The sequence below is a fragment of the Juglans microcarpa x Juglans regia genome, chromosome 8D (genome assembly GCF_004785595.1).
Source record: "Juglans microcarpa x Juglans regia isolate MS1-56 chromosome 8D, Jm3101_v1.0, whole genome shotgun sequence".
Classification (NCBI taxonomy): domain Eukaryota; kingdom Viridiplantae; phylum Streptophyta; class Magnoliopsida; order Fagales; family Juglandaceae; genus Juglans; species Juglans microcarpa x Juglans regia.
In genome coordinates, this window is record NC_054608.1 from 33,622,526 (window position 1) to 33,647,038 (window position 24,513).

Below are 24,513 nucleotides of genomic sequence, written 5' to 3' on the forward strand. Positions count from 1 at the left end.
AAATATTCGAGAAACTTCAAATCGAGAGGGTGGTCTAATGCACCTGCAGGAGACACTTCTTTATGAGATCTTAGGAGACTCTAAGAATTTCAAAGTTGGTAGTGTTGATAGGGGAATCAATGTGATAAAGCATAGGCTTTGCTCTAAAAAGATTCTACTGATTCTTGACGATGTGGATAAGTTGGTCCAATTAGAAACTCTAGCCGGAGATCATGATTGGTTTGGTTTAGGAAGTAGAATCATCATAACAACAAGAGATCAAAATTTATTGACTAGTCATGAAGTTGATTCAACATACATGATGAATGAGTTGGATCACGACAAAGCTCTTCAGCTCTTTAGTTTACATGCCTTCAAGAGAGAAAAGCCTATTGATGATTATGCAGAACTAACAGAAGATGCAGTAAGATATGCAGGGGGTCTTCCACTAGCTTTAACGGTTCTAGGTTCAGATCTAAAAGGTAGAAGCATACATCAATGGAAAAGTGCATTGGATAAGCTCAAGAGAATTCCTAACAAAGATATTCAAATGATACTTAGAACAAGTTATGATGGATTGGATGATAATGAGAAGGATATTTTCCTTGATATTGCTTGTTTCTTCAAAACAAAAGATGTAGATTATGTCATCAAAGTATTAGATAGTTGTCGTTTCTTTCCAGATGATGGCATTCAAAGGCTCATGGATAAGTGTCTCATAAGTGTTGATGAGAGTGGAAAATTGTGGATGCATGACTTGCTACAAGATATGGGTAGAGAAATTGTTCGACAAGAATCACCTAAAGAACCTGGCAAACGTAGTAGATTATGGTTTCATGAAGATGTTCGTTATGTACTAGAAGAAAATACGGTAAGAGAGTAAATGAAGAAAACAAGACTAATTTTACTTTTTTTATGAGCATCTTCCATTTTCATTTATGAACAGGTTTCAATGATATGCAGATTTTGAAGAGACATTAAATTTTTATATTTTGAATGTGATTAATTGTTTTTGGAAACTCAAATATTAGAAAAAATTACTCAATTTGAAAAATATTAGCAGAAAAGCAAGATATAAAGACAGTCTAGGTGTGAGTTAATTTGCTAATACATGTTGTATATGTTGTTGCCCTAGGTAACAAACAAAATTGAAGGGATATTGATAGATTTGCCAGAACGAGACTTGATATGCTTAGGTTCCAAAGCATTCATGAAGATGAAAAGACTCAGAATATTTATAAATCGCAATGCATGTTTATCTGGAGGGCCTAATTACCTTTCTAATGAGTTAAGCTTGCTTGATTTGGGTGAATGCCCTTTGCAATCTTTGCCATCCAATTTTCATGGAAAAAAACTCATCGACTTTCAGATCCGTAGTAGCCTCATAAAAGAATTGGGGGAGGGAATCAAGGTAAAACTTATGTTCTCAATATTTTTCTTTTCAATTTAGTTTTGAACTTCTTTGAATCTAATTTCTCTTCTTTTTTTTTTACTGATCTGCAGAATTTTCAGAACCTGAAGTTTATGAGTTTCTATGATTGTAAATTCCTAACAAAAATTCCTGATATCTCAAGGATCCCAAATTTAGAGGAACTGTATCTTCGTAATTGTGAAAGTTTAATTGAAGTTCATGATTCTGTTGGTTCCCATGATCATCTGACCTCTTTATCATTCTTCGGATGCTCAAGCCTTAAAAGTTTTCCAAGAAGCCTCAGGATGAGATCTCTAGAATCTCTTGTCCTTGAAGATTGTTCAAGCCTTCAAAGTTTTCCTGATATTGAGTGTGAGATGGAATGCTTAAGATTCATTAAATTCGACCAAGCTCCTATAAAAGAATTGCCTTCATCCATTGGGTATCTCACTGGCCTGCAGGATGTATACATAAAAGGCTGTAAAAACCTTATGCATCTCCCAACTAACATTCTTGAGCTGCAGCATTTACGCAATCTTTGTGTCGAAAATTTTTCAGAACTTGTTAAGCTTCCAAAGAAGGAGAAGGAGAAGGAGAAAAGATGTTCCACGCCCTGTGTCATGTCAACAGAAGAATGTGAAATTTCATCAAATGAAGAACTGCTCTCAAGGCCGCCACCTCCATTGCCAGCACTAGAATATTTGAATCTCTGTGATTGTGTCCTATCAAAGTCTGACTTCTTTACAGCATTTAATTTCTCATCCACTTTGGAAACTTTAGAACTGTCAAGGAGTGATATCGTTATTCTTCCAGCAAGTATCAAAAGATTTGTATTCGAAGTTTCTCCGTAAGTCTACTTGCATCCCTTTAAACGTCCGAAAATTCAAGTCCTGCTGCGTAAAACAAACGTCCAGATCTCACACCCATTAATTTTCTGTATGAACTCAAGACTTTAGTAATTTTATAGAAGTTGTCAGTACGAACAGAGAAGACTTTGAGAAGTCTTTTGAACTCATGATAGAAGTTGTCATATCGGGAAAATTGGTGCATCGGTGGGTCCTATGGTTTACTAATTCAATTGTGATCCATATTAATTTTCTCGGTGGGTCCTATGGTAAGCAATGGACCAACACGAACATCTTTTTTTTTTGTTTTCAAAAAGTATCAACTTGCTTTGAGATCAAATTGATCACTTTAAAGATAGCAAAGGAAAACAGGGGAAAAGAGAAAAATAAAGGAGGAGAAGGAAAAAAAAAAGAGAGGAAAGAGATAAGAAAAGAAAAAGAGGGAAAATGGAGAGGTGACACTGAAATGTTGGTACTTGCTTTCTAGTTCCGAGTGACAAGAAGCTCGAAAGAAGTTGCCAACAAGATTCTTATTAACATAAGCTTGATAATGAATCACAATGGACAAAATAAAAAGCTGAAACAATACACCTCAGTCGACTCATCAGAATCTTCAGGAGTGCGCTAGTGCTGCCAATTCTGTTATGATAGTCTATTCCTTGCTATGTACAGCCCATTTGTAATAAACGTACAGCCTGTATGACAAACTTGATTCCTTTGCCTTTATTTCTTTTTCTTTTCTATTTGTATTATTTCCAATACTCTGCTTGTAACCAAATGCCTATATAAAGGCACGACTGATATTGAATACAGTGTGGGAGAATTCTTTTACAGAAGAACCTTGTCTTTTATAATACTCATCTTTTTTTTTTCTCAGCTTCTCATCTTCTTTTAATTTTCCTTTCATTTTTTTTTTAATCGAAGACACAACGCACATGACATTTGCCTGATTAATACACTTTTTTAAAAGTAAGGAAGTTGCCTACAAATTGGCTATTTTATTTATGTGTGAGTCTACACCCACTGTTGGGGCTCCCGCTATAGTACTTGCCGCATCCCTTTACACGGTTTCAAATTCAAGTCCTACTGTGTAAAACAAACGTCGAGATCTCACCCGTATGAACTAAAAGACCTTTGAGATTTTCTAGCGTGGGAGAATAGAAGTTGTATAGATTGAGAAGACTTTTGAGAAGACTGTTGATCCCATTTCTGAGATATTTATGTATGGGGGAATTAAATTGGTGAAGCCTAACTTGGTAGCCATATGCATCGATCGGTGGGTCCTATGGTTTCACAATTCAATTGTGTACGTTATATATTATACTTTTGTTAGGATTTCAAATAAATTGACCGTCCAAACATCAATTACTCTTAGCTAATAATTAGCTGACAATTTAAAGGAAGTTGCCAATGATATATATGGCCAATTTGTATAAGAAATTCTAACTACGTACATGCATTTCTTACCTCATGATCGTCATGCCCTACTATTTCAAATGGCCACATATGTTCTTTGGAAAAGTAGCTGGCATGCATGGTCGACGTTGATGCATGTTCGACGTTGTTGCCGAGAAGTTTCTCCTTTCTTTGACCCACTTTATCTCTATAATTATTTATTTGGGATAAGTTCTGCAACTCTATAATTGGACCTCTTGCTAGATTGTAATTGCTCATACGTACTGAGAGCATGACTTCTTCTTCTATGGCCTTTCAATCAGGAGCTTCTTCCTCTTCTTCATCCTCTTCATCTCCTTCCATCCATCCATGGAATCATGATGTATTCTTGAGCTTTAGAGGTGAAGATGTTCGCCATAACTTTATTTCCCATCTATACCAAGCTTTGGATCAAAGGGGAATCAATACTTACATAGACAACAATCTTGAAAGAGGGGAGGAGATTTCACCGGCACTTTTCAAAGCTATTGAAGGGTCAATGATTTCTATCATTGTATTCTCTAAAAACTATGCAGAATCTAGATGGTGCTTAGATGAGCTATTGAAGATTCTTGATTGCAAGGAAACAATGAAGCAAATTGTTCTACCAATTTTTTACGACGTAGATCCATCGGAAGTACGGCATCAAAAAGGGATTTTTGGAGAATCCTTTGATAAACTTGGAGATAAGCTCAAGGATAACGCAAAGATGCTGAAATGGAAGGTAGCTTTGCAAATAGTAGCTGATTTGTCTGGTTTCCCATTAGCGAAATTCCGGTAAGCTTTGCCTATATATACTTTCTCATGTTAATGCGCATGCTATATTTGAGAAATTTATGAGGAAAATTGAGACAAATATTAAAGGATCTGATTGGTGAAGATAAAATATCATACAAAAGGAAAACAATTTGATATTTATGATTATTTTTGGGATTGAATAATTATAGGCAAAAAAAAGTCAAATTTTAGAAATCTTTTCTGATTCAGGGATTAAATATCTACTACCACTACCACATTAGTTTCACATAACGTTTAGTTTCAATTTGTTTCTAGATATAAACACTCACAAAATCTCTTAAATTATAAATTTTAGATTATGTTTTGTTATGAAACAATGTTAAGATTAAAGAAGGAGAAAAGCTACCGGCCTTTTACACCGTAATCTACAGCTGTCACTTTGTTATGGAGAATAAAAACACTATATATTTAAACTTAATTAGATTCATACGTCATCTATTGTGAAAAGTACTCTAACTATTTCAATTTGTCTTCTCTTTTTTATCGATAGGGATGAGTCAGCATTTATCCAAGAAATCATTCAATGGGTGGACATAAGAATAGTAAATCAAACACCTTCAAGTGTTGCATGGCATCCAGTTGGGATAGAGTCTCGTATACAAGACATTTATGATCAACATCTAAATATCGAAATGAATGATATTATACGTGTGGTAGGGATATTCGGAACCGGTGGAATTGGTAAGACAACTATTTCAAATGATATCTACAACCGGATTTCTTCTCAATTTGAAGGAAGTTGTTTCTTAAAAGACGTTAGAGAAACTTCAAAACGGACAGGAGGTCTACTTGAGCTGCAAAATACACTATTGTCCAAGATCTTAGGAACAATATCGAATATTGATGATGTTGACAAAGGAGTCAATGTGATTCGGGATAGACTTTGCTCTAAAAGGATTCTACTAGTTCTTGATGACGTGGATGAGATGGTCCAACTAGAAAAACTAGCTAGAGATCGTGATTGGTTTGGCTCAGGAAGTAGAATTCTCATCACAACAAGAGATCAACACTTATTAGAAGTCTTTGAAGTTGATTCAAAATACGAGGTGAAGATTTTGGATAAGAATGAAGCTCTTCGACTGTTTAGCTTGCATGCTTTCAAGAAAGACGAACCACTTGAAGGTTATGTGGAACTCTCTAAACAGGTAACAAAATATGCTCAAGGTCTTCCACTAGCTTTAAAAGTGCTAGGTTCAGATCTAAAAAGTCAAAGTATAGATGAATGGAAAAATGCATTGGATAAATATAGAAAGATTCCCAAAGATGATATTCAGAAAGTACTCTTAATGAGTTATGAAGGTCTGCACGATACTGAGAAGCAAATATTCCTTGATATTGCATTTTTCTTCAAAGGAGAATGTTTGGCTAATGTCAAGAAAATATTTGATTATTGTGGTTTTTTCCCGGTTCATGGAATCAAGAGGCTTATGGACAAGTGTCTTATTACTATTACTATTGAATGGATTGGTGAAAGTGTCCAGATGCACAACTTGCTACAAGATATGGGACGAGAAATTGTTCGACTAGAATCATCCAAAGAACCTAGCAAACGTAGTAGACTCTGGTTTTATGAGGATATCCGTGAAGTGTTGGAAGAAAGTACGGTAAGAGTAAAAAGGAAGATCTTGGGTTTTACATTTATTTCCTTTTCCAAAAGTGAAACTTAGTGATTTTTTTATTTTTTTTGAGAAAATATAAATCGTATGAATTTATACCTAAAGAAATATATATATACATAAAAGTAATCCAACAAATTAATGTATCTTGACATGGTTCATCAAATTATAAAATCGCTTTTTTTGTAAAGTAGATCTAATAGATCAGATAAAGACACGTCAGTTTGTATAATTTTTTTATGGATATAGCAGTACTCATATATATTTTTCTAATTTCATGTCTACTGTCTCCTCAAGCTAGCGTTTGTTTTATTCAAAGTTATAGGAGAGTACGTAAGTTGGTTAAAAGACAATCTTTTATATTTTAGCATGTTGTCTATTTAGTATTGGAGATTTTATATTTTAGCATGTTGTCTATTTAGTATTGGAGATTTTAGCAGAGTAATATTAATTGATAAGTACGGAGTATTATTTTTCGTAAAAGGATAATCTTTTATATTTTAGCATGCTGTCTATTTAGTATTGGAGATTTTAGCAAAGTAATATTAATTGATAAATACAGAGTGTTATTTTTCAATGTTTTATATTTTAGCATGCTGTCTATTTAGTATTGGAGATTTCAGCATTCGATAAGTACAAAGTACTATTTTTCATAAAATATCTTCATGCACTTATATCAGGGGCCAAACGAAATTGAAGGCATGGTATTAGATTTACCTAAAGGCGAGGAGGAGATGATAAGCTTGCATCCGGAAGCATTTCAACATATGAAAAAACTTAGAATCTTTATAAATCGTAATGCACGTTTTTCTTGTGCACCCAATTATCTGTCCGAGAAGTTAAGAGTACTTGATTGGTCTCGATATCCTGGAGAGTCTTTGCCACGTAATTTCCAAGGAAAGAAACTCATTGTCTTTGTGATGCGGCATAGCCTCATAAAGGAGTTGGGGGATGGATTCAAGCCCAAGGTACGTACACAATTATAATCATCATCAACGACTTTTTTTTTTATTCTTTGAATTATGTAGTAAAGTCCATTATTAAACTTTTCCTCTTTTTCTTTTACAGAATTTGACGATTATGAAATTCGAACATTGTGAATTCTTAGAAAAGATTCCGGATCTTTCAAGCATCACAAATTTGGAGCAATTGATCGTCCGATATTGTAGAAGATTAGTTGAGGTGCATGATTCCGTTGGATCTTTGGAAAATCTTTTTAAGTTGGATTTTCTAGGATGCTCTAAACTCCAAATCCTTCCAAGAAGCCTCAATTTGAGATCTTTAAGTTGGCTTAATTTTAATGAGTGCTCAAGCCTTCGTTATCTTCCTGAAATCGAGTGTAAAATGGAATGTTTAAGAGCGTTGTGTCTAAGAAACACCGCAATAGAAGAACTACCTTTATCCATTGGGACCCTGGTTGGACTTGTCCTTCTAAATCTATCGGACTGCCAAAACCTTCTGCGTCTCCCAATTGCTTGCATTCAGTTGCAACATTTAGACACCCTCTTTCTTGGTTGTCCAAATCTTGTAAAGAAGATGGGTAATGATGGGCTATCCCTTCTGGCTACTGAGTCTACAAAAATGGAAGAGGAGATATCATTACGTGAAGAACGACTCCATGAACTGGCGCCTCCAACGAATTCAAGCAATGGGAGCACCGCATTACAAGTATCGAATCTTCAAATTAGTTGTTCCCATTCAGAATCAAATTTCTTTCCAATATCTAGTTTCTTTACCATGTTTAACTCCGCTGCCAGTTTGAGTTATTTAGATCTATCAATGACTAAAATTGTTAGCCTTCCCACAAGCATCAAAGAATTCGTTGCACTAACTGATCTTGACTTGCGCTATTGTGAGAAACTTGAAGAAATAATAGAGCTTCCACCAAATATAAGAGTGGTAGATGTTTTTGGATGCAAGTCATTAGAGAGATTTTCGGAAGTATCAAAAATATTGGAATTCAATGGAAGCCACATCAGATCACTTGAAGCAATTGAATTGATCAACTGTGACAAAATGCATGAGAATATATGGAATGATAAAGTGCAAAATCCATTATTGTGGAAGGTATGTATGTATGTGTGATCTCATTTTTAATAGTATGCATGTATTGCTTAAATTAAATTAAATTAAATTGATGATGATATTTAACGTTTAACAGGGAGTCTATGAATATGATGCTACTTTGTTTCCAGAAAATCAGATTCCAGAGTGGTTGAGTTATGTTCATGAGTTTTTAAGAGATAATGATGATGACAGACGGAGGAAAAAAGAAGAAGAGTGGGTAATAGATATTGAGGGGTCACACTATTTGGAGGAGATAAGCGGAATTGTATTATATCTCGTAATGTTTGTTATATATGCTAAAAGATGGAGAGAAAACATTAAAGATGCTGAAAGATGGAGAGATATTGGTTGTAATGCTAAGATAACCACTAACGGCTCAAATCATGTATGTTGTATTGAAGAAGGAGTACAATTGGTTAATAATTATTGTCTGTGCACAGAAGAGGGAAATATGCCTGGATATGCTGTATGGGTGGGGTACTCCAATTTACAATCTTTTGAACTAAAGGTTTTGGACAATTTGCGAGTTCAATTTAATTTCCATCATCCTGAGCATGTGACGGTGCCGTTTTATAAAAGTTGCAAAGCCAAAGTGGTATACAAGAATGAAAGGAGAGCAAATAAAAAAAGAAAAATGGATGAAGTAAGTCTCCCCCTGTTACTTTGATTTTCAAGTAATATTTAATTTTTTCCTCAATGCGTATTATATTTTTTTTCCCTTTCTTTTGTAATACCAAACAAATTGTATATGGAGAGACGCATGCGCATGAGGAGATTGAATAGGAGCAATGAATGTATGGAATGAATGAAGTTGGGACTGTACTTTTGCCTCTTGTCTGGTTATATTCTTTTGGGCTTTTCCCTGTTCGCAGCATTTGGAGCCTTACCACCCACTATTGATGCTACGATGACACTGAGCTCTGTCCAGCATTTGAATGCCACCTGCAATGCCACATGTATGGTTTTGGTTTTGGTTTTGGTTTTGTTCATAATTTTGCACTATTTGTCTAATCTGGCAAAGGCACGTATTACCCCGTAAGGTCTCTTTATGATTGTTTTTGCCAATGATATGGCCAATTTGTATAAGAAATTCTAACTACGTACATGCATTTCTTTCCAAATCATTACCAATGTAAGACTGAGGATTCTTTTTAATTTCGGAGAGAGCAAACCAGGTAAATACGAATTGAGTATTCATGGTACTGAGCCACAATTCGGGTAGTTTCAGGTATCAAGAAAGCAGGGCAACCCAACTATTTCAGGCAGTTTCAGGTGAGCTTTTCTGCATGTATGTATGTATATTACTTTTCATGTCAGTTCACAGCCTACATAATTTCGATGAATGCTAACCGATTTCATCATAACAAGCACATATCTGGAAATTGTCGGAAGGTAGACTTGTAAATAAATAATTATCTTGAATACAACCATGCAACAAACATCAACGGTAATGATGTTAACTCATGATATGTTTAGTCTCAGGCATCAATGTCTTTGATCCAAAGTCCTGTGGTTGACCAGTCCGTCTACTTCCCTTAAACGGAGACACAGAGGCAGCTAACTTCTTTTCGCCCAGCCATTGAAGAACTACTATACAGTAAGCATGGAAAAAATGTGCACATGTAAGTCTAATTGTAGCCTCTCGGTTACATTTAATTTATGCACATCCATCATGTACTAAAAAGTTTCAATATCATGGTAGTTTAAGTCTAAAGCTGGATGTGTGCCTGGAACAGAGGATATTTGGCAGATAAGAATAAACCAATCATCTCAAAGGACTGAGAAGAAACTGCAGAAATATAAAAGATGCATGCCTTGATAGAGAAATACCAACTTTATGGAGAGCTATACCTAGGATTACCCGTCTTTGCAACAGGTCAGGGAGGCCCAGCAGAAATTATTGTTGAAGGAATCTCAGGCTTTCATATTGACCCCTAAAATGGTGAAGAATCGAGCCTCCCTAATAATATTAGTGGTAGTTTAGGAACTGGGATGTATTTTTCTTGGCTTCATCTCATCTGAAATCAACATTATTGCTTCACATTGATATGCATAATGCATATTTCTCTTAATGTCTCTGTATTTTGTGCTGTTTTCTACATAATTTCAACGACATCTAACATCAGCCTCCCTCGTATGGTAACCTTTTTGTATGTTGTGCCTTTTAGCCTTTTTTTAGAGGAAAATACTAGTTTGCCTCTTGGGTTTGTTCTTTGGATTTGACTGCTAGTTCATTTTAATGTCTCTGTATTTTGTGCTGTTTTATAAATTCATCATCCAACACCAGCCTCATTTAGTTCTAATCCTTTGTAAATTAGACATAGTTGTGATGCCCATGTGTTTTTGGAAATTCGGATTCCATTGTTAAGAGTCCTACATATACCAACTATCTATATCCACAGTACTCTTTTAGTGGAGATAAGTGGAATTGTATTGTATGTTGTTCTGTTTTTTAAAGAACATGGCATGTCTAGGTGTTTTATTTATCATGCTGAGATAACCTGTAATGGCTCAATTTGTATGAGAAATGCATTTATTTCCAAATCATTAGCAACTTTACTTCCTATTCTTACCTCTTCATTATAGCCTAACTATTTCTAAGAGTGTTATTGGCCACATATGTTCATTAAATTAGTATATTTTCTCTAATGGGTGGGAATAGCATAGAATGATTTTCATGATCATCTTTTTCAACAAGCATCTGTGCTAAAACAGAGTAAAGCCAATTGCTGTGGGACCAATTAATTGATCATTTTAAACAACTTTGAAAGTTTAAAGTTGTATCTTTGTGGGATATTCTTCTGTCTTTTTACAACAAAGTCATCATCATTTTAAACCAGGTATCGAATATAGGAATTGAGTACTCATAATAATTTTGTTCTTTTTTAATTAAATAAACATGCACCGTATGGGAATTTTAGAGTTTGGATACTTCTTTATCAATTTCCAGACGTGGGAATAGCACAGAATGATTTTCATGATCATCTTTTCCAACAAGCATCTGTGCTAAAACAGAGTAAAGCCAATTGCTGTGGGACCAATTAATTGATCATTTTAATTTAAAGTTCTATCTTTGTGGTATATTCTCATCTACGAAATCAAACAAGGCGTCTCTGCTTACGCCTACTGTTGGAGAAACGGGACGGTTGGTAGGAGTATAGACCATGTGGCTTGGCCTATACTCCAACCAACCATCCCAAGCATAGACTAAAGCATTTTGAAAATTGATCCAAAGCCATATCAAACAGAACAATCAGCACAACAAGCCATTTCACACCATGTTGATAACAATTTATATTTTAGTATAATGACTTTATCATAGAGCTATATATACTCTAGCAATGAAATCTGATCTTTAAGAATTAATTTGACCTTTTTGGTTCTGGGACACTGTCTGCAAAAACAATTTAAACTTCCTCGTCTTTAGAAGATTTAAAACTAGTTGATACAGAGTAGTTAAGGATCCGCTATGGGAATCTAATAGGCATTTTGGGGTTTTCTTAAGGGAATGAAGGCTGCAGCCAAATAATGTTGACTTGAAATGATCTTCATTTCGACTCACACTGCTTTTAAAAATGGATGAATTAATGATATCCCAACTCGCCCATGTTGGTCACTGATGATTACCTTAGATTGCTGGTAGGATTTCCTATTAAAATGTGTCCGTTCTCTCTTTTTTCTTTCTGTTTTAGTTTCTTTCTATATACCAAAAGAGGAGAAAGAAACCGGCGGTGGCATTTTCCAAAATTAGCTTGCATCTCTATCCTTTTTTTGACATTGCCCTATTCTATGCCCCATGACCTTGGTGATGCTCGATATAACATATTCCTTGACATATTGACTTCTGTGACCTTTGCTTAAAGCAATATTGACTTGTTATTGGAGTATTGCTCTTGTTGGATGAGAAAAAACACAACCACATTGATGCAAAGAATATGATTGCTCAAATGGTGGTATACTTTCGAGTAAGGTTGTCATTTCTTCAATATCCGGTATCTCTCTCTAGAGTATATGTACTTGGAAACTGAGATATAGATTTTTGGATTTACCTCATACGGACTTCTTTTATAGATTTTTTTAATAATCTGTCTTGTCTAGGATGCTTTGGTGAGACTTAATGATGTCATTATACAAGAGAAATCAGATGGGAAATCCAAAATAATATATCTCAGTTATTAAAGATTTTAATGATGTCATTAAAGAAGTGCCAAGGTGAGACTTAATGATGTCATTATACAAGAGAAATCAGTTTCTGGTCCATTCCTTTAGCTCAAGTTCTTACCTGGGTTCAATTTTTATTCAGATGGGAAAAGATATTGAAGTTTCATGTAGCAGTGAGAGAACATACAAGCACTTGTGCAGCAGTGGGAGGAAACAACTCTGGGGGGCCATCATATTTGCCAAAACCTGTCAACTCCATTCAATGCATCCAAATCAGAGTGAAGAAACTCTTCCAGTAATCACTGAAGCAGTCAACAGAAAACTGGATAAGATGATCATAGAAGGAGATTTTCTAGTGCTAACCACAGCATTTCAAAAACGCCCACATAAACTTCGTTTCTCATAGACCATATATGTTGATACCAATCACTGACATTTGCTAATTGCTGGAATTTCCATCGACAAAAACTCATGATATCTCAGTTGGTGTTGTTTTAGCTATAAATTATTCTTAGGGGTTCTAGCTGATTATTCATATCAAGAGCCTTTGCATAATTTCAAGATGATCCCAGGCATGTGGAGAACGTACGTTAGACCCGATTTAGAACAAGTTAGTGCAGGGTAACCTAACTATTTCAGGCAGTTTCAGTAGCTTTAGTACTTGTGCAAAGTTTGAATGTGACCCCTGCAGTGCTAGTATATGTATGGTTTTGGTCCGAGTTTTGCAGCATTTGTGTAATCTGGCAAAGGCATTTGTGTAATCTGGCAAAGGCATTTGTGATAAGAAAGGAAGTATGAAATAAAAATCCCACCACATTTGAATAGTCTCAACACTCCACATGCATAACGGGCAAGCTTATGAGCTGCATATTCCCCTCTCTATACACATGGTTAGCTGAAACAACTCTTAAGTTTATAAGCTTCAGTGTATAAAGCGCCTTAAAAAGAGTCCACCATATTGTTTTGTTGTAGACATTGTATCAACAGCAAGCAATCACTCCCAACAATTATATTAGAAATACCCATAGTGAAACACAGTTGAAGGCCTCGAAATACTGCCAGGAGCTCTATTACTTCTGGATTTTCAACCTCAAACTCAACTTTACTAGCTGCCATTAAGACCTGCCCATGTTCATCTCTCAAAATAACACCAGTCCCATCTTTCTGAAGATCCATGAACATTGCCCCATCTGTATTAAGCTTCAGACTAGCCTCTGGGGGTGGTTTCCAACCAAAATGTGCTCGGAGCTGCACCTGAACTTTAACTAACACTGCTTTATAACTGTGCTTCAATGAGATCTTGAATCACCATGAGAAATGGGGAGGTCGACCTAGACCCGAGTGTCAACTTTCTGCGTTTAGGGAGGTGGTTGATGTGTGTTCTCTTAGGGATATGGGGCATCGAAGGAATAAATTCACTTGGAACAACCGAAGGGAAGGTTCTCACTGTAGTAGATGGATAAAATGACAAAGTCCTAAAACCAAGTTCCTATAAAAATAAATAAATAAAATAAAGACTATATAAAAAAAAATATTAATCATAAGACTTAACTTAGATATGTTAGTGAGTGCCGAATAGAAGAAAGACAGAAATGAGCAACCATATGTTTAGGGAGTTAAAAAAGAGACGAAAAACTAAAAAATTAGGCGATTGTGCTATTTAACAGTCAGTGTCGGTCATAAGGTGCAATGTGCGAATAGGATGATGAATATTTTTGTAGACTTTGGTTACTTCTTTATCAATTTCCAGACGTGGTATAGCATAGAATGATTTTCATGATCATCTTTTTCAACAAGCATCTGTGCTAAAACAGAGTAAAGTCAATCGCTGTGGGACCAACTTGATCATTCTAAACAACTTTGAAAGTTAAAAGTTCTATCTTTGTGAGATACTCTTCTTATCTTTTTACATCAAAGTCATCATCTAATAAAAATCAATGGACCGAATTGAACATCTTTTTTTTTTTTTTCAAAAAGTATCAACTTGCTTTGAGACCAAAGTGATTACTTTAAGGACGGCAATGGGCCAACGAAATGAAAACATACATTGAATTGTGATTAAGCAGCAATTAATAAAATGGAAATAACAAATATCCCTTCTCATTTCAACCAGGTAAGCTGCATCAATCCACTCAGGCCCCAGCAGGAATAAATGCTCCCATTGTATTCACAATACCTCTTTTCCATGACCTGCTATATCACTGGATTTCCATGACATTTCATACACAACCTTCTCATGATCTTTTGTTTTACCACTTCGTGTTACCAACATCATGCATTAGAGAATCAGTAGTACTGCTGAGTTGTAATCAGGCTTAATTACGTGCATACACCGTTACTTCTTCCATGGCCTTGCAAGGAGCTTCTTCTTCTTCTTCCTTTTTTTCTTTCACCGACCGCTGGGCATACGATGTATTCTTGAGTTTTAGAGGTGAAGATACTCGCAATAATTTTGCTACCCATCTATATGATGCTCTAGATCGAAAGGGAATCAACACTTACATAGACTATGAACTTAGAAGAGGAAAGGAAATTTCACAGGCACTTCTCAAAGCTATTGAAGAATCGAGAATTGCGATCATTATACTCTCTCAAAACTATGCATCATCCACATGGTGCTTAGACGAGCTGATGAAGATCCTTGATTGTAATAAAACATGGCAACAAATCATTCTTCCTGTGTTTTACAACGTAGATCCATCAGAAGTACGACATCAAAGAAAGAGTTTTGGTGAAGCATTTGCAAAACATCAACATAGGTTTAATGATGACATGAAGGTGCGGAGGTGGAAGGAAACACTCGAAGAGGTGGCCAACTTGTCCGGGTTTCATTTAGGGAACAGGTGCTACTTAATTCTAATGATCATTGTGTGACTTCAGAATTAAACTCTTCTTTTTCTTTTTTTTTTTGCAGTAGATGACGAAATACCTTATATATATATATATATATATATTAGCAATTTCACTATATTTATTTGTATGTTATGTTACTGTCTCTTTTCATTTGAAGAGTCCATCTCATTGATTGTTTCTTATGATCTTCTCTATTGGTAGGAACGAATCTGAATTTATCAACGAAATTGTTGAAGAGGTTTTGAGAATAGTAAATCGTATATACTTAAGCGTTGCCAAGTATCCAGTTGGAATAGAATCTCATATAAAAGATATTAATTTGCTTCTAAGTATTGGGATGAATGACATACGCATGATAGGGATCCTTGGAGTTGGTGGAATTGGAAAGACAACCATCGCCAAAGCAATCTACAACTCAATTGCTTATCAGTTTGAAGCTAGCTGTTTTCTTGCAAATATTCGAGAAACTTCAAATCGAGAGGGTGGTCTAATGCACCTGCAGGAGACACTTCTTTATGAGATCTTAGGAGACTCTAAGAATTTCAAAGTTGGTAGTGTTGATAGGGGAATCAATGTGATAAAGCATAGGCTCTGCTCTAAAAAGATTCTACTGATTCTTGACGATGTGGATAAGTTGGTCCAATTAGAAACTCTAGCCGGAGATCATGATTGGTTTGGTTTAGGAAGTAGAATCATCATAACAACAAGAGATCAAAATTTATTGACTAGTCATGAAGTTGATTCAACATACATGATGAATGAGTTGGATCACGACAAAGCTCTTCAGCTCTTTAGTTTACATGCCTTCAAGAGAGAAAAGCCTATTGATGATTATGCAGAACTAACAGAAGATGCAGTAAGATATGCAGGGGGTCTTCCACTAGCTTTAACGGTTCTAGGTTCAGATCTAAAAGGTAGAAGCATACATCAATGGAAAAGTGCATTGGATAAGCTCAAGAGAATTCCTAACAAAGATATTCAAATGATACTTAGAACAAGTTATGATGGATTGGATGATAATGAGAAGGATATTTTCCTTGATATTGCTTGTTTCTTCAAAACAAAAGATGTAGATTATGTCATCAAAGTATTAGATAGTTGTCGTTTCTTTCCAGATGATGGCATTCAAAGGCTCATGGATAAGTGTCTCATAAGTGTTGATGAGAGTGGAAAATTGTGGATGCATGACTTGCTACAAGATATGGGTAGAGAAATTGTTCGACAAGAATCACCTAAAGAACCTGGCAAACGTAGTAGATTATGGTTTCATGAAGATGTTCGTTATGTACTAGAAGAAAATACGGTAAGAGAGTAAATGAAGAAAACAAGACTAATTTTACTTTTTTTATGAGCATCTTCCATTTTCATTTATGAACAGGTTTCAATGATATGCAGATTTTGAAGAGACATTAAATTTTTATATTTTGAATGTGATTAATTGTTTTTGGAAACTCAAATATTAGAAAAAATTACTCAATTTGAAAAATATTAGCAGAAAAGCAAGATATAAAGACAGTCTAGGTGTGAGTTAATTTGCTAATACATGTTGTATATGTTGTTGCCCTAGGTAACAAACAAAATTGAAGGGATATTGATAGATTTGCCAGAACGAGACTTGATATGCTTAGATTCCAAAGCATTCATGAAGATGAAAAGACTCAGAATATTTATAAATCGCAATGCATGTTTATCTGGAGGGCCTAATTACCTTTCTAATGAGTTAAGCTTGCTTGATTTGGGTGAATGCCCTTTGCAATCTTTGCCATCCAATTTTCATGGAAAAAAACTCATCGACTTTCAGATCCGTAGTAGCCTCATAAAAGAATTGGGGGAGGGAATCAAGGTAAAACTTATGTTCTCAATATTTTTCTTTTCAATTTAGTTTTGAACTTCTTTGAATCTAATTTCTCTTCTTTTTTTTTTACTGATCTGCAGAATTTTCAGAACCTGAAGTTTATGAGTTTCTATGATTGTAAATTCCTAACAAAAATTCCTGATATCTCAAGGATCCCAAATTTAGAGGAACTGTATCTTCGTAATTGTGAAAGTTTAATTGAAGTTCATGATTCTGTTGGTTCCCATGATCATCTGACCTCTTTATCATTCTTCGGATGCTCAAGCCTTAAAAGTTTTCCAAGAAGCCTCAGGATGAGATCTCTAGAATCTCTTGTCCTTGAAGATTGTTCAAGCCTTCAAAGTTTTCCTGATATTGAGTGTGAGATGGAATGCTTAAGATTCATTAAATTCGACCAAGCTCCTATAAAAGAATTGCCTTCATCCATTGGGTATCTCACTGGCCTGCAGGATGTATACATAAAAGGCTGTAAAAACCTTATGCATCTCCCAACTAACATTCTTGAGCTGCAGCATTTACGCAATCTTTGTGTCGAAAATTTTTCAGAACTTGTTAAGCTTCCAAAGAAGGAGAAGGAGAAGGAGAAAAGATGTTCCACGCCCTGTGTCATGTCAACAGAAGAATGTGAAATTTCATCAAATGAAGAACTGCTCTCAAGGCCGCCACCTCCATTGCCAGCACTAGAATATTTGAATCTCTGTGATTGTGTCCTATCAAAGTCTGACTTCTTTACAGCATTTAATTTCTCATCCACTTTGGAAACTTTAGAACTGTCAAGGAGTGATATCGTTATTCTTCCAGCAAGCATCAAAAGATTTGTTGGATTGAAGTGCCTTATGTTGTTGGATTGCAAGCAACTTGAACAAATTCTAGAACTTCCACCAAATATAGAAGAGGTGTTTGCCAGTGGATGCATTTCATTGAAAACCTTTCCGGAAGTATCAAAAAAATTTGAGTTCAATACAAGCACCTTACCATCACTACATTGGATTGACTTGTCTGCATGCAATAAAATGCTTGTGAATATCAGGAATCATGTCACGAATCCTTCTTTGGTTGAGGTCTCTCTCTCTCTCTCTCTCTCTCTCTCTCTCTCTCTCTCTCTCTCTAATACGTATTTGTGTATGCCATTAATGTTTATGGGTTGTATTACTGAAAGTTATAATAATATTCATTCAACAGGGACAACTTGAGGAGGCACTTTTAGGTGGAATTATTTTTCCGGGGAATAGGATTCCAGACTGGTTTAGCCATCGCAAAGAGGTTTCAAACAGTGAATCTTGTGAAATACAAATTAATGGACCCTTGTATCTGGATCAGATCAAAGGAATTGCTTTGTGTGCTGTTATTGGACCCATTATTGGGATCACCCAGCCAGATACACCCCCTGCTGATATTAGTGCTAAGATCATTGGCAATGGAGTCGAAAGGTTCCTTAGAGAAAGAACAATTCCTTCAATGGATCATGTTTGGCTAGAGTACTCCATGCTGGAATCTTTTAACCAAAAGGAGAACAGTTTGCGAGTTGAGTTTTATTGTGAATCAAAGATGGTGTTCTTTAAAAGTTGCGGGTTGCATCTGATAAACAAGCTCGAAGAAAATGTGCAAGTTCACCCATGTGTGCTCCCTAATTGTGTTGATGTCGAGATTGAAGATTCAGTGGCCTCAATGGCTGGTATTCAAGTTACTAAGAGACTCCGTGATGGTGATGATTACAGCTTGGAATCCAATTGGTACCCACAACAGAAGAGTGTAAAATCCACTCATGATGCCGCTGATCTATAGAATGAAACTGATTTTGTCATAGAATTGCTGGTTGTTTTAAGAATGTCATTAACGAGGATGAATAACTTTAGCCCCCTCATTATCTATGTTGATCAGATTGCCTAATAATTTTCGTATAACCCAACAATGTTGACAAAGCTGCGCACCAACCTACATCCTCTGTCAGCAACTGATATCAACTAATGGCAGAAGTTTGGAGGATGACTCTTTCTATAACATATTCCTCCGCTATCAATAAAGAAATAAAGAGTAATGGTTTATACAAATTTCGAACAGTCTCTTTCTAAAAAATAGTGAATCCTATCATGAAGAGTGTTAAAAAAATCTATTTTTTTTTTTAATAGACTACTTTTTTAACAAAAGATTTAAACAAGACTTATCCATCTGAAATTTTATATTTAGAAATTAGTGTGCAAAGCACACCTTTTATTTAATTGACATGATAAGACTTGATTTGTAAAGAAAACTTAAAATTAAAATATCTAATTAATTTGGCAGTTTGGATTTGGCAATTTGGAAGAGCCAGGAAGTACTGACAAATTACTAAAACCAAGCATCTAATTAAATTACTTTTTATGTGTAATTTATTCCAAGACATCTGCTTTTATGCTTTTCAAAAGCATCTGCTTTGTAAAAGGTTCTGTTGATGTATTCCAAGACATCTTCTGTTATGCTTTTCAAAAGCATCTGCTTTATAAAAGGTTATGTGGGTGATTTATTCCAAGACATTTGCTTTTTTGCTTTACAAAAGATGCTGTGTGATTTATTCCAATTAGTTTTCTTTGAAAGGAAGTTGCTGCGTTTTTGTATATATATTACTAACTAGTATGACCAAGTTGTTCTACGAGGACTAGTTCAATGGCTTTCCATGGTGGCTCTTCCTCTTCCTCTTTCCCTAGTTCTGCTTCTTTAAGTCCTCAGTAGACTTACGATGTGTTCATTAGCTTTAGAGGTGAAGATACCCGCAATAATTTTACTGCCCGTCTACACAATGCTTTGCATCGAAAGGGTGTGATCACCTACATTGATGATAAGCTTAGAAGAGGAGAGGAAATTTCACAAGCACTTCTTAGAGCCATTGAAGAGTCAAGAATTTCAATAACTGTACTCTCCAAAAACTATGCATCATCCACTTGGTGCCTGGATGAGTTAACGAAGATTCTAGAGTGTAGAAAAACAAAATAGCAAATGGTTTTACCAGTATTTTATAACGTAGATCCATCGGAAGTACGACATCAGACAAAGAGTTTTGGAGAAGCATTGGCGAAACTTGAAGAAAGGTTCAAAGATAGTGCGAGAGTGCAGATGTGGAAGGCATGCCTAAAAGAAGTGGCCAATTTGTCAGGGTGGCAGTTAGAAGGGAACAGGTACTTCTAACCATTCTTGTCTCTCATACAAGAAATTTACATATTCTGTTCAATTTCACACCATATACAATGCATGTCCGCTCTTGGACTAGAGAGCAGGAAGTTAAAAAGAGATTAATTCGATTCAAATTCTGAGACAAATCCATCCTTCATCCTGGATCTGGGGGTCGAAGTTTCCTCTTCTCTGTTTTTTTTCCTGTCTTTTTTGTTTTGCCTTTCATCTATTCACATTTTCTTGTGGAGGCGTCAACAAAGTGAAGTTTAATAGCGCATATAAGACTACCATTGTCATCTATTATTGGAGAAAAGATGACACTAGATCACGTTCTTATTTCTTTTCATAAGTGTTACTCATTTGATGTTTTGGTATTGGTAGGAATGAATCCAAATTTATTCAAGAAATTGCTCAAGCAGTCACAAGAATAGTAAATTGTACATACTTGAATGTTGCCAAGCATCCGATTGGAGTAGAATCTCGTGTACATGCCATCAATATGCTTCTATGTGTTGGGATGAATGACATACGCATGATAGGAGTCTTTGGAGTTGGTGGAATTGGCAAGACAACAATTACCAAAGCAAACTGCAACTTGAATGCTTATCAATTTGAAGATAGTTGTTTTCTTGCAAATGTAAGAGAAACTTCAAAGAGGGAGTGCGGTCTTGTCCAATTACAAGAGAAGCTTCCTTATGACATCTTAGGAGACTCAAGTTTGAAGGTTGACAATGTTGATAGAGGAATCAACATCATAAAAGAGAGGCTTTGCTGTAAAAGGATTCTTTTAGTTCTTGATGATGTAGATCAGTTGGCCCAGTTAGAAGCATTATCTGGAGAAAGTGGTTGGTTTGGTTTGGGAAGTAGAATCATCATAACAACAAGAGATAAACATTTACTAACCAAACATAAAGTTGATTTAACATACAAGGTGAAGGAAATGGATCACAATGAAGCTCTTCAGCTCTTCAGTTGGCATGCCTTCAAAAAAGACAAGCCCATTGATGGGTTTGTACAACTCTCAGAGCATGCATTGCGTTGTGCTAGAGGCCTTCCACTAGCTTTAGTAGTGCTTGGCTCAAATCTATATGGTAGAAGTTTGCATGAATGGAAAAGCGCATTAGATAAGTGCAAAAGGCTTCCTAACAAAAATATACACAACATACTTAGAATCAGTTATGATGATCTGGATGACAATGAGAAGGATATCTTTCTTGACATTGCATGTTTTTTCAAAGGTGAGGATGCAGATTATGTCGTTAAAATATTAGACAGTTGTGGGTTTTTCCCTGATATTGGGATCAGAGTTCTTACTGATAAGTCTCTTGTAACTATTGAAGAGAATAACAGATTGGTAGGGGGTCTTCCACTAACAGAACTAACAGAAGATGCAGTAAGATATGCAGGGGGTCTTCCACTAGCTTTAACGGTTCTAGGTTCAGATCTAAAAGGTAGAAGCATACATCAATGGAAAAGTGCATTGGATAAGCTTAAATTGATAAGAATATGTAGATTTAATCATTTATATTCCTTTTACATGCTCACTCATGTGTAGGTCAGACTCCCCCTCAATAAATAGGCCTAACACGTAAAATATTGAATTAAATAGGTAAAGTGTAGAGTCAAAACTTAAACTCAAAACTTTTCTTTGATACCATGTGAAAATATAACCTCTCGTCTCAAAAGCTTAAGCCTAATAGAAGTGGTAGATTTAATTATTTATATTTATCGTAACAAAGATTGGGCCAATCATTATATCCAAACAACATAGACAATTGGTTAAAATTGAGTTTACCTTATTATTTAAAAAAAATCAATTTATTATATATGTACGTACAAATGTGTATGATACATGCCTTAGGTTTATGTGACAGCTTATTATTACAAAGAGTTGATACCGATAAGGTCAAATTGTTTTTTTTTTTTTTCAATTTTTTTATACATTATTTTTATACTCTTAAATATTTTTAAAAAATTCACAATATCATTAAAATATTTTTTCTTAATTATTAAGTAAAAAAAAGGAAAAAAGATAGATTCAATCGATAGCCACCATGACTTTTGTCGATGGATAAAGTATTATCCTATTACAAATAATATAAGATTTTATTGTATTTTGTTTTCGTTGGCAAGCCACACGATTTTGATCCTGTGAATTAAATAAAGTCGTTGCATTCAAAGTTTCTCGGTAAGTCTACTTGCATCCCTTTACACGTTTGCAAATTCAAGTCCTACTGCGTAAAACAAACGTCCAGATCTCACACCCATTCATTTTCTGCATGTATGAACTCAAGACTTTAGTAATTTTATAGAAGTTGTCAGTACGAATAGAGAAGACTTTGAGAAGTCTTTTGACTCATGATAGAAGTTGTCATATCGGGAAAATTGGTGCATCGGTGGGTCCTATGGTTTACTAATTCAATTGTGTTCCATATTAATTCTCCCCGTCCTCAATGGCAATCAATGGACCAACTTGAACATTTTTTGTTTTTTTTGTTTTCAAAAAGTATCAACTTGCTTTGAGATTAAATTGATCACTTTAAGGATAGCAATGAAAAATAGGAGAAAAGAAAAAAAGAAATGAGGAGAAGGAGAAAAAAAGAGCGGAAAGAGATAAAATAAGAGAAAAAGGGAAAATGGAGAGATGAAACTGAAACGTTGGTGCTTGATTTCCAGCTCCGAGTGACAAGAAGCTCGAAAAAAGTTGCCAACAAGTTTGTGGCATTGCTGCTGCCACAAACCAAATGCCAGGGTTGAATATTATCACAAGAGTACATTATTGGGTATATGTACCCAAAGCATTCCGTTGCTAACATGTGCTTCAAGGTGTATGGATACATCAACATGACTCAAGATCTAGCCCTTCTGGCAAACTTTAAACTTGGACATGAAGATTCCACCAAGATCAATGTTCATGGCACAGGTGGTAGGAACTTTACTAGCAGTAATTGTATACACGGGAACCTTGGTTAACCTAGAGTGCATCACTACTCTAAACCTTGAGGACAAGGTTTTTTTTTAAGGGCGGAACAATGTTATGAACCCAATCAACTTGGACTAGGCTTGAGAGCATTGGCAATTGTCTAGCCGTTGCTAACTAGTCCACAACTATAGAATACCACCCAAAATCTTCTATATATTGGAGGGAATATTCAATATATAGAAATATTAATAATATTATACAAATCTAACAAATATATTGGAGTGAGTATTCAAAGTGAGCACATCTAACTCAGTGCAAATATATGCCTAGTTCAATATAAAAAAAGCAAACCAAGTAATAAAAATTGTTCAGCCATGAGCATATACACAAGTAATAAAAACTGTCTAGTCTAGCTAGATCATGAGCAATGAGGAAAAATAGAATGTATAAGTTATAGGGAATGAGGAGCTAGAATGCATGCATGCATGCCCAAGTACTAATTAAATAATACATGCACAGCAGAAAAAAAGAAAAAACTACTTTTGAGGAATGGTGCAAACAGTAGAAGAAACTCCATTTTAATTATAATGGTGCAAACAGCAGAAGGAAAAAAGTGGTGCAAACAGCATTTTGATTATAATGGTCCACTTTGATTAAAATGCTATAAGATAACTCCACTTTGATTAAAATGCATAAACAGTAAACATGCAAACCACATTAATTTCTTTGTGAGGAATTTTAGTAAAAACCTTGCTTGCAAAGACTATAGCAGACCAAGCACATATAGCACACCATACACAAAATCTGCATGTGAGGAATGCTATAATATAACTCCACTTTGATAAGGTCAAATTGTTTTTTTTTTCAATTTTTTTATACATTGTTTTTATACTCTTAAATATTTTTAAAAAATTCACAATATCATTAAAAAAAAATTTCTTAATTACTAAGTAAAAAAAAGGAAAAAAGATAGATTCAATCGATAGCCACCATGACTTTTGTCGATGGATAAAGTATTATCCTATTACAAATAATATGAGATTTTATTGTATTTTGTTTTCGTTGGCAAGCCACACGATTTTGAGCCTGTGAATTAAATAAAGTCGTTGCATTCAAAGTTTCTCGGTCAGTCTACTTGCATTCCATTACACGTTTGCAAATTCAAGTCCTACTGCGTAAAACAAACGTCCAGATCTCACACCCATTCATTTTCTGCATGTATGAACTCAAGACTTTTGTGATTTTACAGAAGTTGTCAGTAAGAATAGAGAAGACTTTGAGAAGACTTTTGAACTCATGATAGGAGTTGTCGAGAACTCATATCGGGAAAATTGGTGAATCGGTGGGTCCTATGGTTTACTAATTCAATTGTGTTCCATATTAATTCTCTCCGTCCTTAATGGCAATTAATGGACCAACTTGAA

General features: G+C 35.2%; 3 protein-coding genes, 1 long non-coding RNA gene and 1 pseudogene across 6 annotated transcripts in view; all 5 read left to right on the forward strand.

Annotated features, from left to right (window-relative positions):
• The window catches only part of LOC121241779, a 135,118-nt pseudogene extending 116,093 nt beyond the window's left edge, over nt 1-19,025 (forward strand).
• LOC121241780 (disease resistance protein RUN1-like) overlaps nt 1-24,513 on the forward strand; it is a 156,313-nt gene that overhangs the window by 31,923 nt on the left and 99,877 nt on the right. The gene's annotated exons all lie outside the window — the stretch shown is intronic.
• LOC121241781 (disease resistance protein RUN1-like) overlaps nt 3,789-24,513 on the forward strand; it is a 125,333-nt gene continuing 104,608 nt past the window's right edge. For 2 of the 3 annotated variants that reach the window (XM_041139628.1, XM_041139629.1), the window contains exons 1-3: nt 3,789-4,446; nt 4,958-6,071; nt 6,764-7,051. In XM_041139628.1, the coding sequence (XP_040995562.1) occupies nt 3,923-4,446; nt 4,958-6,071; nt 6,764-7,051 (1,926 nt within the window). In that variant the 5' untranslated portion in view covers nt 3,789-3,922. Of the gene's footprint in view, nt 4,447-4,957; nt 6,072-6,763; nt 7,052-7,151; nt 8,147-17,702; nt 17,752-24,513 lie in introns of those variants that run through there. The other variant, XM_041139630.1, reaches the window with a different exon arrangement.
• LOC121241802 lies at nt 9,322-10,046 on the forward strand. Its single transcript, XR_005935796.1, has 3 exons — nt 9,322-9,422; nt 9,627-9,772; nt 9,887-10,046. It is a non-coding gene; the product is annotated as an uncharacterized LOC121241802 (long non-coding RNA).
• Nucleotides 14,318-16,489, forward strand: LOC121241789 (disease resistance protein RPV1-like). Its single transcript, XM_041139639.1, has 2 exons — nt 14,318-15,154; nt 15,366-16,489. The coding sequence occupies exons 1-2, from the start codon at nt 14,658-14,660 to the stop codon at nt 16,477-16,479; spliced, it is 1,611 nt and encodes a 536-aa protein (XP_040995573.1). The 5' UTR covers nt 14,318-14,657; the 3' UTR covers nt 16,480-16,489.

Excerpts from the sequence above, each read along its gene's own strand:
- LOC121241789 (XM_041139639.1), top strand. The coding sequence starts at position 14,658 with ATGGCCTTGCAAGGAGCTTCTTCTTCTTCTTCCTTTTTTTCTTTCACC. Across the intron at positions 15,155-15,365 it reads GGGTTTCATTTAGGGAACAG|GAACGAATCTGAATTTATCA; the intron begins GTGCTACTTAAT and ends CTCTATTGGTAG.